Source organism: Cupressus sempervirens, chromosome 3, assembly GCF_028749045.1.
Source record: "Cupressus sempervirens isolate cs-2001-9-10 chromosome 3, ASM2874904v1, whole genome shotgun sequence".
NCBI classification, from domain to species: domain Eukaryota; kingdom Viridiplantae; phylum Streptophyta; class Pinopsida; order Cupressales; family Cupressaceae; genus Cupressus; species Cupressus sempervirens.
In genome coordinates, this window is record NC_143120.1 from 549,621,950 (window position 1) to 549,636,085 (window position 14,136).

Here is a 14,136-nt window from a genome sequence, read left to right on the forward strand (position 1 = left end):
TGGTTTTGCTGTGTCATCTTTCCTTTGCTGTAGGTGATGAGAATGAATGTAAGGATGCAAGTTGTTTGTGTCGGGTGCTCATGCCTATTTTGTCAAATGTTTATGGGGCTTGGAGGAATAGTTATTGTGACTTAGTTTTAAGATGTTCAGAACTATAACAAGCTTGTATTGCCTAAACAATATAAATCTTTATTTCTACTCCCTAAAATTAAAATTACGTACACAAAAAAATAAAAAAAATGAAAAAATCATATAATAACTTTTATCTACCTTTCCTACTTATCAACTTTTATCTCCCTTTAAAAAAAAAAGAAATATAAAATTATCAAGACCTACAAGAGATCTTATTTGAAATGCACATGGATAGATGAAGAAAGAGAGGACTCTAAATTGCCACATTAAAGATTTAAAATTACATTGACATAAGCCAAATTGGAGACATACAATTTTAGACTGCGAAAAAATTACGCGAGCATAGAGGACCATATCGTGAGAGGTAAGTTGCCTTAGGGAATTCAAAATGTTGATGTTACAAGTCCCCGTGGGAAACCAATTCAACTTTTTCTCCAATTCCCGCCAGTGACTTCCAGAGCTCTGTTTCCTCCTTTCTCTTCTCCTCCCCAGTCCGCCTGCCAAAATCCAACTCAATGCTGAGCGTGAGCTAAGCAAGGAAACAGTTCTATCATTCGTCGCTTCGCCATCAAGTGTTTCAGCTTTCGAATTGTAGCATGCCCGTCCAGGTTTCGCTTACATTTTATTCCTGTTTTTACTTACAGCACAATGCGTCCTTTTTTTTATGAACATGGATTCTTCTTTAGTTAAATATTGCATTGTTCATTGCGATGCTCGTCGTCTGATTTTGCCGGCTCCATTTTTACTATTATTACTAGCAAGTTTCGAGTTCTCTTCAGTATTTTGTTTCTATTTTCTGGAAGTTTCAGATTGTGATTTCCAACAGTTTCCCATCTCAGTTTTCTAACAGAGTTCGGACATTACATTCGCTTGGTTATTTAGCGCTGCGATTCTAGATTTCTATGCCTGCTTCAGGTTTTCCATTCAGTTCTGATATCTATTTCGTTTTGAATTTCAAATTTTACGAGATTTAGGATAGCGAATTGAGGTCTTTGTGTTGGCTCATAACACTTATGCATCTAAAGAGAAACATTACAACTAGGTACATATATGTTCGTATTATACCGATATTGTGACGGCAGAAAATTGATAGCCTTGGAATAGGTTTTGACCGAAGCTCATAAAGTCTGCCTTGGTTTTCAATTTAAAATTTGCCGACAACGTGAGTCAGTATGACGACATACAAGCCAAGGAACAATATGAAGGACAAGAAATCCGGCCACAATCACCAAGGCCATGCTACGAAATGGTAGAGGAGCGTGACTGCTATACTATGTGGGACTAAACCCACCTGTTGGAGATACTCACAAGATGTCACTTATGGTGCAGGACAGTGGAGTTATGGGATTGGAACAATAAGAAAAGCATTTTTGGGTTGTTGGGGATCACGGTTATTTTGTATGACAGCGAGTTATGGGGGAGCAGTGTGTCAAACTATAAATGACGGCAAATTGAAAGAATTCAGAAGCATTTCATTACAACTAATCTCAAAATCAAATCAACAGTTCACTATGAGATTAGTTTGGCGGAGACAGGCATGCTCCTGGTGGAGGCCTCGACAATTGTTAGATTGTTGAGCTATCTAAAAAAAGTGGATAAAATGGATGCACATCGCTGGCCTAGTAAGGTAGTTGACAGAGAGCTGGTCTGTTGGAAGAAGACATGGAAAAAACAAAATGTTAAATTGTTCAACAAGTGGAACATTGACTACCAAGAGTGCTCGGAAAACAACTTAGAAATTAAAAAAATGGATGGCAGAAAAAATCAGATCTGCCATGTGGGCAAATCAGTTAGGTAGAACAAAAACATATCATGTCAAAGAATTTAATCCCACATGGGAGCATGACGACAAAAAGTATTTAGGGGCCGAGATCAAAGGAAAGGCAAAAATCTTAATTGCCCAACTGAGATGTGGATCACACTGTTTGACTGTTTGAGGTGTGAAATTGGCAGATGGAAGGTCCCTAAGGAAGAGTGGGAGGACATAATTTGTAGATTTTGCAAAGAGGGAGTGGTGGAAACGAAGTGACACTATGTGAAGGATTGCACTGCATACGAGGACATTCGCAACCAGCACAAAGAAATTTTAAAGGTGAACAGCATAAAAGACCTTTTCGAAGGACCAAGACTCCTCAAGGGGGCCATCTTACTTATGCAGATCCACAACAAAAGGGATAGCCTGGAGAAATTGCATTAGTCTGAATAGGGAGTTCGTTGGTGGTCCCTTAGGCTTATGGCCTCGTGGACATCATTAAGAAATCTTTCATTTAATTTCATTTCAATGAAAGTAGATATAGATACAACAACACATTATTCCTCAGTAATTGTCCGTTGCTGTACACGAAAGATGGACATAGATAGCTCGTTATTTCAAGCCTTAATGTAACAATATCACCATGTGAAGAACGAATAAAGAACAAAACAAGGTAAAACATTTGAAAGCTGTCTCTGGAGTGATTCTAGAAGTTTTAGATTGAAATGGGAAGCCGAAGGAACAGTGGCAATTTTTGGACAAAGTCGATTAATCAATTTTATAATTTGAGCAATGTTTTCCAACTTTTTGGATTGGGGGAGGTGTTTTAGAGGCAGAAAAAATATAATTGGGTTTTGAAGGTTAGCACTACAAATTGGCAAATAAATAAAATAAATAGTTTGAAAACATTTAAAAAAAATGATAATGTCATATGATAAACAAACTGAAAGAAGCTGAAGTCAAACAACTTTAAAGTTCAACATTGACATTTATTAAAAAACTAGAAGAAGTTGAATCTAAGTAACTTCCTTGATCCAATTATGACATAATATAATCAAACTAGAAGCAGCTAACAGTTAAATAGTATGCTTGATCAAGCAATTACTGATGTTGTCACACTGCAAAATGTATGAACAGTTGAAGTGAGATTTAAATATAAGCACTATAGTTTTAATTTTACCAATTAGAAAGAAGCAAGGGCTTATGAAGATTGGCTTCCAATCACATCATCTTGTAATGTAAAATGGTGGTACACAGCATCCCACAATGTTACTGCTATGGTCGGTGCTGGAGTCCTCAGCTTGCCCTATGCAATATCAGCCTTGGGATGGAGTCCAGGAGTTGCCGTGCTTGTGCTATCTTGGATAATTACCCTATACACACTCTGGCAGATGGTTGAAATGCATGAGATGGTTCCAGGAAAACGTTTTGATAGATATCATGAACTAGGACAGCATACTTTTGGAGAAAAGCTTGGTTTATGGATAGTTGTTCCACAGCAATTGATAGTAGAAGTGGGAGTAGTCATAGCGTATATGGTTACTGGGGGGAGATCTCTGAAGAGGTTTCATGACCTTGTTTGTACAACTTGCAAGGAAATTAAATTGTCATACTTAATTGCAATTTTTGGTTCAGTTCACTTCGTTCTGGCCCAGCTGTCCAATTTCAATTCAGTAGCTGGAATTTCCCTGGCTGCAGCAGTAATGTCCCTCAGCTATTCCACAATTGCTTGGGGAGCCTCAGTCCATCAGGGGCAAGTGGCCGATGTGGACTATGGTATAAAAAGCTCATCCACTGCAGATACATTGTTTAATGTGTTTAATGCTTTGGGAGACGAGGCCTTTGCTTATGCTGGGCACAATGTGGTGCTAGAGATCCAAGCCACTATACCCTTAAACCAGAGAGAACATCAAAGGTTCCAATATGGCAAGCAGTTGTTGCATACATCATCGTTGCTCTCTGTTACTTCCCTGTAGCGCTAGTCGGTTACTGGGCTTATGGAAACTCGGTTGAGGATAATATTCTAGAGACAGTTGGAAAACATGTATGGCTCATTGCAGCAGCAAACCTGATGGTGGTGATCCATGTAAGTGGAAGCTATCAGGTATTATACATCATAGACAGATCTAGTCTCTTAATTGCTGCTTTAAACAGCAGAGTTGATTTCCTAATTAAAATGAATCATCAAGCTCTATATTTGCGTTTTATATGTTTTTTTTCAAAAAAATTTTTTTTATTTGCTGATGAATAATAATGATGTTTGAAGTGAAATGACGACTCATTATCAAGTTATCAACTGAATGCTCAAAGTTTAAAATGGAATAATGAAAATTAAATTGCTAAAATGATAATGCTTATCTGTATTGAGCAAGAAGCTCAATGGTTGAAGTCACAAGTACAAGGAAATCCCCTTAATTCCTCTTGCATTGTAATTACTAGACACAGTTGATTCTTGTGATGGGCCTCAAGCAATCTTCGTTGCACATATTGGTTCTGATGAACATGCATTGTTTCCTTAGATCCCAAGTCTCAATGTGGTGCTACACTGTCCTATCTTCATTTGTATTCTGATCAATGAGACACAAGGAACTATGTATAGCAACAATCTTCGCCTCATTTTCTGATGTAAGGTTCCATTAAACTGAGTAGAGGAAGCTATCTGTTTATCAATTACTCTTGTTAGCAAAGGAACTGGAAACTTGTGAAAGGAGGCAATGGAGTACTGTTAATAGTAACGATGCATTTCTATAGAGCTTTCACTTGTTTACATAGTCTTCTTGCATCTATCTATTTTAGCCAAAGTCTTGTAGCCTTTGAGAGGTTAAATTTGTCGTCTTGATTATTGCACCAATGTACACATTGTAATTGTTTTGAGGGTCTTCATCAAGTCCTTCATGTCATCGTCATCAATAAGAAAGACTTTGTTAGATCTGTCTGCCTACCATCTGGGATTCATTTTTCTATATTACGTAAAGAGCACAAATATATCTTAGTTGAGCATCATTAATTAAATTTTTTTATGATCAACCAAAATTTGTAAGTCACCAGAATCCTAACCCTTGGAAGCAATAATAAACAGACCACCCATGCCTAGGTCATGGAAGTGTAAATTATTTGAGATTTAATGCATACTTGATTGTGTGTAAAGGGGGTGTCTATCTTCTTCCATGTCTGGTGGATGATGGGTTGAATTTAACCATGATAAACTTCAAGCAGCCTCTATCAGAAATCACAAATTTCGTCTAGTTAACCATGCAAGTGATGCACTGTATATCTCTTCAAGTTTAGGATTGGTAAAGTCCCCATAATTGATGACAGTAAAAACATGGGGACAAAATTTATGTGTCTAATATGTAACAAAAAAACCTCAGAACACCACATCCTCCTCCATATTGGCTTGTTTTGTCTTGGTCTCTGCCTACCCATTCCATTTTTATATCATAATCATTAGTTACAAGTGCTGTAAAACACAAGTATGCACTTCTCTATCATAATTATCCCTTGCCATCCTTCGGACAGGTGGGAATGGGGATGTAGAGCTAGTGGGTTGGGACAGAGACACAGAGCAACTGGGTTTTGAAGTGTCTGTGTATTGCAGCACTTTGTCAATTCCTATGATGGCAAATATTGTTTCTTCACCTAACAAGAGTTTGATGGTCTTTTAAGAGAATAAAAATGGGATACAGAAAGAGTAGCTGGAAATTCCATGTCCCCTCCTTGGCATGCATATCCCAATATTTGATTTGGATACTTATCTGAAATAGCTTGGATACACATTGAATATTGTACCGATACGCACTAAAAAAACCTTGATTTTCCAATCGCACTGACTATTGTACATAATTTTCTATAAAAAATGCGTAAATATTTCCAAATTCAGTTTAAAATACTTCATTCATGCAGTTTTCTTACCTGCACCAAATGAGAAAGACAAACGTAGTGTTTTTCTATTTCAGTAACCCATTTTTTTTTGGTTATCTTCCAGTACAACTCTGCTGTTTTTGCATATTGTGAAGTGTTAAATTAACTTATAATTATTTATGCACCACTTATGTGTTTATATTGCTTTAAAAGCAGGAAAATTCTCCTCAAATAACTTAGAAAATTGAGTTAAATATGTGATGTGAATTATATTAATGACATACCCAGCTGTATCCATATTGATGGTCTGAAATGGCCATATCTGTATCCAATACTATATCTGTATTTGTATCCGTATTCATGTCTAAGCAACTTTGGTTACAAGCACAAATCAAATGCATAAATTCAATTCCCAATGCAGTACGATGTACACATCTTATCTCACATCTTTCTTGAAAAAAGCTTTAAGTCTACATTTTAGGCACAAATTTGCTTCATATTCTGTATATGACCTTTCATATATTTTCATACACCATTTTTAATATTTACATGGGCACCTTATAATACAAAATAAAGGACCTCATTGCTATCTAGGAGCCTAACAAATCAATGAAATTTCAAAGACTTGAACGAAATAGCTATACATCCTAAGGTTTTGAACCAGATTAGTGCATTTTCTCTGGGTTAAGGTTAGTTATGTTATTGTAGTTTTGGTTATGATCCTAAGATTGGCCACATAATCTGTAAGACTGTGTAATTGGGGTTGAAGCAAATGGCCATGCTGAACTAGGTTTAGTGAAAAGCTTATCCCTGTTCTAGTCTAAAATAGTCTTTGGGATTTCTTTTTCCGTAATTGAGGTAATTTTCAGAACTGATGTTGCAATACCTTGTTTTGAAGGGTCTTGCACTATCTTGCTAACCTTATTTTTTGCCTGGTTTCATGTTATTGCTCTCTGTTATTTTTGGGAAATGTTTCATTGTTTAGTGGGTCTTTATTTATATGTTATATCCATTCATAACAGATGGGGGTGGTCTTGTCTCATATCTACATGATTTCTGTAGGTTTGAATAGATTTGGCTGCAAGCAGGTTAATGCAGTTTGATGCTATGAGAGATTGGATGAGCATAAATAATGCTGATCCATGTCTACACACAATTCTATGAGGTAGATCTTAACTTTCTAGAGTGCTTTAATATAAGAGAACTAGTAATAGCTTTTGTATTTCAATGTTTTAAAATTTTAAATTTATTCCTTCAACTAAAATGTTTTCATATTATCTTTCAGAAATGCAGATTCAAATTGGGATTCCAAGGGAAAAAAGAATTTATGTCAGACTAATTGGTCCCATCATTTACAAAAGATTGAGTCCTTTTCCAGTCGGAAAATGTTCCTGAATTCTAATTTTATATTATCTTTACCATTGCAAAATTGTAGTGCTTCTGGCATTCCTCAAAAACATACAGAGTGAGTTTTTATGCTGGCTTGCCTGTAAAGATGAGGGAATTCTGTTTTGGGCTCTGTGTCTCTTTGCTTCAAATCAATTTTCCTTAAATTTCAGTTTTACCCTGTAGAAAGCTTATAAATATTTGAGTCTTTGCTCATATTTTCTGACTAATGCTTTTCCTATGTAAGGAATCTAGTATGATACCAATGCATTGGGGGTTTTCATTTAATTTGTTACATTATCTTTGTTTGGGAAAAGTATCAAACATTGTTTTCACCTGTTCAGCTATTTGTTATATATAATTATGGATTTGTGAGCAATTGATATTATGTCAGGATCTTATAAGCTTTGTCTCTTTCCGCACATTTTCAGGTTGATGGCTTCCACTAGGATTCCTTTTGATCCTTCACAGTCGTTATTTGCTAAAAAGGTTTTAATCTAACTTTATTGTAGAAAAATCATAAAGGTTTGTTTATTGAGCAATTTTAGACTTTCTTAGGTGGAAATCTATCAGTATTACAGATAACTTTCACAGCAACTGATCTTCTATATGAATCTCTGATAATTTTTTGTTGAAAGTTTTAATTTTCAATGTTATTTCTAACAGTATAGTTTTCACTTTTGTAATAAAAGAAACTTCAGCATTTGTCAGAAAATGTAAGACTAAGAGTAATTATTAAAATGCATTTTGCATTTTATGTACCTTTCTTTAAGGTAATCACGATTGCTTCCTTTTACCAGGTATTACAAACTATATCAAGTTGTCGTAGTAATTTCAGAGAATATCTTAGGCCTGGGATTACTGCACCACTTGAGAAAAATGACAAAGTACAATCATCAAAACAGTTTTCCACTTCTAGTAAAAGTGGTGGGAAATTGCAACCAGATAAAAACATTGCCTTGAGCTCTATGCAGAATAAAAATAATTCTGCTAATAGCATGTACGGTAATGGATGCGGCACTAATAACAGTAAAGGTTTGAGAGCGAATGTTTTGCCCGTTGATGAGCATGGTACTCATTTCAGCAATACATATGATAAGGAAGCAATCTCAAGATTTTGTCAAGAACCAGGCAGGCAAAGTTGTGCTGAAGCAGACCAGACATTTATGGATCTGGGGGAGGATGATGACATACTGAAGGTTGTGGAAATTTTCATAAATATCAAGGAATTACAATGATCGTTTAATTCTTTTGTTGGAAATGATTACGTATTCTTTTAGGATGCTTGCTTAGCTTGTTATGCGTACTTACTCATTTTCTTGTTTAATTACAGAGCATTGATATTGATCAAATTGTATCCAATCATTATCAATCAACCTTCACGCCAGAGGCTTCAGCTTCAAAATTGTCAAGAACAAGCTGTAACGTTGCTTCTTCTAATAAGCAACCATTTATTCAAGGAACTTGTATGCCCGAAAGCTCATTAGACAATCAGATAAACTATACATGTGATCATGGTGTTCCGGTAAAACTGATTTCTCATTAGTAATATGCAGATATTGCTTAAAAACTCATCAATAAGTTTGTTTATTAATTATTTCCATTGAAGCTCTGATATTTCCAAGCTTCAGGTCGCTGTTTGTATGGAAGCCACAATACATTTGCAGGAGCTGAAAGATCAGTTAATCTCAATATCAAATGAGCTACTTGATAATGTTGCTGAATTGAGTCCTCAAAATGCTGAAAAGCTTCGTCTAGAACGGTTAGTGAAGAGAGTTAACTTTGAATTTTCTTTTTATTTATAATGCTATAGCATCATTAATTGTGGATGATATCTAATGTTCCTTTAAGAGCTTGAATGTGTAGATCTCACTTGAGCAAGAAAGTTCGCTATCTAGAGCAGCAACTTCAGTGCCCTTCTTTAGATCAGAAGAGGCACGAATTTCATTCTTTCACTTCTAGAGAATCACCAAGTTGCTCCTTTGGAGCACCTTCAACCATTTTTTCTGCAACTCCTTGTCATCAGCAGGTCAGTGGCGAGGGAGGAAGGACACACGAGACTGTTGTGGGTTCACCTTTTGTATGCCAAAATCCTAGTACTTCAAGCTCAAACCATGAAATCTTTGATTCGAAGACCAGGTATTGCAATCAGTCATATGGGGAAAATATAGGTTCATGTAAAATACCTACTTCTTGTGCTTCAAACGGGCTTTTTGATAATCAAAGAAGCCAAATACAACATATTGGGAGAGAACAGTGCATACCTAGGTTCACTGAAGTTAACTACACTGAAGGGTCTGGTGATAGGAAGTGGATGAGAAAAGACTTTCCTTGGACCCGAGAGATAGAGGTATTTACACTTAAAATGGCATTTGGTAGTTTTAAGTATATATGATGGAATTACTACTGGGTAATGATAATTTTACTGACATTGTCATATCATGTTTCAGGTAAACAACAGAAAAGTTTTTGGCAATCACTCTTTTCGACCAAATCAAAGAGAAGTGATCAATGCAACAATGAGTGGACATGATGTATTTGTTTTAATGCCTACTGGTGGTGGAAAAAGCCTTACTTATCAGGTAGCTTCTGCAATAGATTTTCATTTTTTTTTTGATGTAAAGCTCACAGCATATGTTTCAAGAAAAAGATTTAATGGAAAGTTTATTTCATTTGAAAAGCTAAAAAAAAAAAATTATTGGAAGATTTGATTTTACAGATTTGTACACAAGCAATATGAAAATTTTCTTTTACTAGATCTTATAATGTTGTTGTATGATCTCTGAATAAAAAGTTTTGTTTGTGTGTATTGTAAAAAGGCTTGGGAGTTTATCATCCATTTGTTCTTAAAATTAGTTTTGCTTCCATGTTGTAAACTTATAGTCAGGTATTTGTAATTTTGTACCCATTTTGTCAGTTTCAACTTTGATTGTAGGATAGGAATGGGTTGAGGTGAACAGTTGATTCCAACCAAATAAGTCCATAAACTATTTGTATAGATAGATTTATTTCGTACATGTGAAATTAGTAAATTTTGTTTTGGAACCATTAGAGATAAATAACATATAAAAACATTCTAGTTATTTGCTGATTTTCCGTAGCTCGTGTAGCTAGCTTTAAGAAGTCAAATACTTGAAAAACCAAATCGAAAAACATCTGATGTCTTTTTGTGGTTTCTGAAAGTAGATATTCCTCAGTACTGCAGAAAGGAAAGAACATGAAACAGAGATTCATGACTGTTCAATAAAGTAGCTTTATACTTCAAGAATATCACGACTTTTACCCTGTTAAAAAAGGCAAGCAACATCAGACATATTGGCTCTCCTTGGAGTTTGCCATCAAATGTTGAGGTTTCTGTGATTCTTGTATAGGGCACAGCTCTTGTAATGCTCCTGGGCCTTTTCTTCCATACGCGATGGAGTAATAACACTTTCCAGATCACCTTTTTTATTTTTTATACTTGCTACTATACATTTCTCCTCTTCAATGTGGCAACGAGAGAGAATTCGGTGGTAGCCGGTCCACCTGCAAGAATTTCTCTTGCTATTGGAGGGCTGGAATATGAGAAGACCTTTTCCAACAAGAGAATTCTTGTCTGGGTTTTGAATCTGGTGCACAGTAGGCTTTGAATATCTGTATTCTTTTTTCTTGCATAAACAGATAAGAAAAGGGGCATAGACAATTTATTGTTGAGGGAGCTATCTTTTTTGTTCTTGCTTTATAAGATCGTTCTTGTCTCTTTTATCAGAATCTGTTTGTTGTTATGATGCTGTCAAAACATTGAGATGAGAACTTCTTACAAATGGTCCTTCAAGTAATTGAAATGAATCCTCAGGCACCATATGCTAAATACTTTTGACTGAAGGCTGTGAAAGTTGCATCTTGCCAGAATGGAGTTTTAGAAAGAATACACCAATGAATAAGTTAAATTCCTGTTGCTGTTCCTTTCATAGTAGGAAACCATGCCAGCAGCCAAATCTTACCTTGAGGCTTGTAGACTTTCTCATTAAAATCCTATTTACACATTGACGTGACATATTGTAATACCCACCTCTGTGATCTGTTGATTGACTTGACTTACCATGATATATGAGTTTGTTTCTTGTTTACTTGCAATAGTGATTGCTACAGCTAAAAAATATTGTGTGATGACAAGTTAAAGATTGAATTGTCCAATATAAAGAATAATTTTGAATTGTAATAAATTGCCCAATATAAGAAGTATGGTGGGGCAATGTGTCCAAATTTTCAATTGTAATGTCCCCATTTTTGAGTTATGGCAGATTTGATGAATTTAGTGTATCACTGGGTCCTTGTAGGCTGATACTTGTGTTTAGAAGACCTTGTTGAAGCTCTCCAATGGCCTAACTGGGTCTTACTATTTATAGTAAGTCAATAGTTGGTTCTGATGAGCTTAGAGGAGTTGAGTGATGCTCTCAGTTTTTATTTTTGACTTTTGGTTTGGGCTCCAAGAATCTTGGAGGGAGCATCTGTTTTTCGTAAGTCACCCCATCAAGTTCATTTATCATCTTTCGTCATCAGGATCACTCATGTGTTGTCAGATTTTGATTTTGATGCATCTTTAGTCATTTTCGCAAGACAGGTGAATTATAATTATTATTTAATTAAATATGCTAAGGTTGCTATGTTTGTTGGTATTGTATATTGGCCACCATAATGTCATAGCCCATTGGAACTGGGTTGGAAAGTTTTAAATCGTGGGCATTGGAAACAATGACCTTGTGTGTCATAATATCATGATATTGATGAAAATGTCATTTTCAGAGCCAAAGGGAGTTAATAAATTATATTGTTCAAATATGTGCCCGAGTATAAAGCAAAGGGGATTTAAGTGAAAAGTGTATTCATGAAGCTCTTGGCATTTGGTGTGTGGATGAAGCCACACTCCATCTAATGGTATAAAAAAGACTTATGAAGATTATTCATTCCTTTGCCATTTGATTTTATCTCATTTTGTGAATTGCTGAGAGTTTCTACCTTAGGTTTTTTTGAGGACTGATTCCTCCATCTGCTGTTACACTTTGAGCCATTAAAATACATGGTGAATTGTATGAAATTCTGAAGATCATCTCTGAATTCTGGTCTGGTAAATCGGTGCTGAAGTATACCGATTTTGGTGTTTAGTTGCTGCAATTTTTATCAGAGAGGTTATTGATTTGAACGCTACACATTCAGCCTTCAAATCCTGTTACATATTGTTGCTATGAGGGCAATTAGTAGCTGCAAATGGGTGTTTATGGTCTGCAATTATTTATCTATCTTTGGTGCCATATTTAGTGAAGATAGCGTGGGTTCCTAGGAGCTGTGTCTACACATACAGAGCTGTGATTTACCTTTTCTAAGCATTGTTTTGCATAGGGCTGCTGCAAACAAGTTTGGCGTGGAATTTTTTGAGACTTAGCTGCAATATATATAGGATGCTAGCAGATATTCAGGTTCCATGTTTAAATTGTTCTTTCATGTGAATTGTTTGTAATAATTAGCAAGTGTTGTAATTGCAAATAAATAAACCCATCTTGGCATTGTTAGTAGTTGGAGATTGTGTTATTTTTATGAGCATTTATACTATGGAAATTCCAAAAAATTCATATATTTCAAAAAACAAGAAAATAAAAAACCTGCGAAGTAAAAGCAACACAATCTTCAGCATTCCTATAGTGCAAGCCAGCAGTGTTCTTATATCAATGTTCTCAAAAAGAAAAAATCCTATGCTATACCAAATTTCAGGAATGTGGACAGTAGGGGATAGGACGTGTTTTGAAGATGGATCTTATAGGTGTTGAAACTAGAGCCCAGAAATGCATGAAGATATAACCAGCAATAAGAAAGAGAGAAAAGCAGAAACAAAGAACACCAAAACTATCTTGGGAAAACCCTTCTAGAGTGAAGGGAAAAACCCAGCCAGACATTAAAATATATCTTTATTGATAATGAAAGTTCAATTGTACAATGCTTATCGCTTGATGCGAATATATAACAATAGAAGAGAGGCTGTGTGTTTAGAAAGGCCACCCATACCGACCTGTACATTCACTCATCCTCCCACCATCATCCTAGCCATAAATTGGGCATTCTTAAGACCCTAGCTTTGAGGGCCCACAGGATCTGTGATGACGATCACTTAAACCTTGAGCTCAACCATCTCCGCCAAGTCTTTCGGCTTAATGGCTATTCTTCAAGGCAAATTTCTAGAGCCCTCAAGCAAGCCAGGTCCCTCCACCTAGCCCCCTTGAATCTGTCCCCTTTACTTCTCACCCCTCGTAGCTTGCATGCCTCCCTCCCTTTTGTGGAAGGCATATCCCAAAAAATTGCCAAGATCTTATCTAAAAATGGTCTGCGTGTTGCCTTCAGACCCCTCTCCAAGATCAAGAATCATGTCCCAGCTATCAAAGACCCCAGAGGTATGTATTCTAACTCAGGGGTCTACAAGGTGGTTTGCTCTTGTGGCACACCCTATATAGGGGAAATGGGTCGCTCCTTCCACACTCGTATCAAAGAGCATGTGGCGGACATTAGGCACGATAGGATTCACAAATTTGCTTTAGTTGAACACTCTTTGTCTACCAAACATCACATATGTTTGGAGAATACGCAAATCATTTCCAATGAGGACAACTATTTCAAAAGAAAGCTTAAAGAAGCCATTGAAATCAACAACCACCCCATCAACCTTAATCGGGATGATGGCTGGATCCTCAACCCCATGTGGCTTCCCATGTTGTTCTCCAGGAACATACACCTTTGATATGTGGGTCTGTCCCCTTTCCCTCCTTCCCTCTTGCTTGGCTGTTCCCCCCCGCCTTGTTTCTTGTCCTCTTCCCTCCTTTTCTTCCATCTTGGTCGCTCTCCCGTGCCTTGTTTCCGGGCTTCTCCCCCCTCCTCCTCTTGCTAGGTGTGTTGCTCCTGCCGCGTCTCCCTTTCTTTCTCTACGTTGCTCTTTTGTCATAGGTTCTTCTTTTTAGTGCTCGTCCTCTCCTTCTTGT

At 36.4% G+C, this 14,136-nt stretch overlaps 1 protein-coding gene and 1 pseudogene across 1 annotated transcript in view; both read left to right on the forward strand.

Annotated features, from left to right (window-relative positions):
* Positions 1-619: 619 nt before the first annotated feature.
* Positions 620-14,136, forward strand: part of LOC149567597 (ATP-dependent DNA helicase Q-like 4A) — a 98,412-nt gene continuing 84,895 nt past the window's right edge. Inside the window, exons 1-9 of the mRNA XM_089820842.1 lie at positions 620-740; positions 6,809-6,911; positions 7,032-7,211; positions 7,564-7,621; positions 7,933-8,331; positions 8,466-8,657; positions 8,764-8,894; positions 8,999-9,482; positions 9,583-9,714. Coding sequence (XP_089676968.1) covers positions 6,889-6,911; positions 7,032-7,211; positions 7,564-7,621; positions 7,933-8,331; positions 8,466-8,657; positions 8,764-8,894; positions 8,999-9,482; positions 9,583-9,714 — 1,599 coding nt within the window. The 5' untranslated portion in view covers positions 620-740; positions 6,809-6,888. The remainder of the gene's footprint in view (positions 741-6,808; positions 6,912-7,031; positions 7,212-7,563; positions 7,622-7,932; positions 8,332-8,465; positions 8,658-8,763; positions 8,895-8,998; positions 9,483-9,582; positions 9,715-14,136) is intronic.
* Positions 3,096-5,550, forward strand: LOC149567598 (lysine histidine transporter 1 pseudogene; annotated as a pseudogene).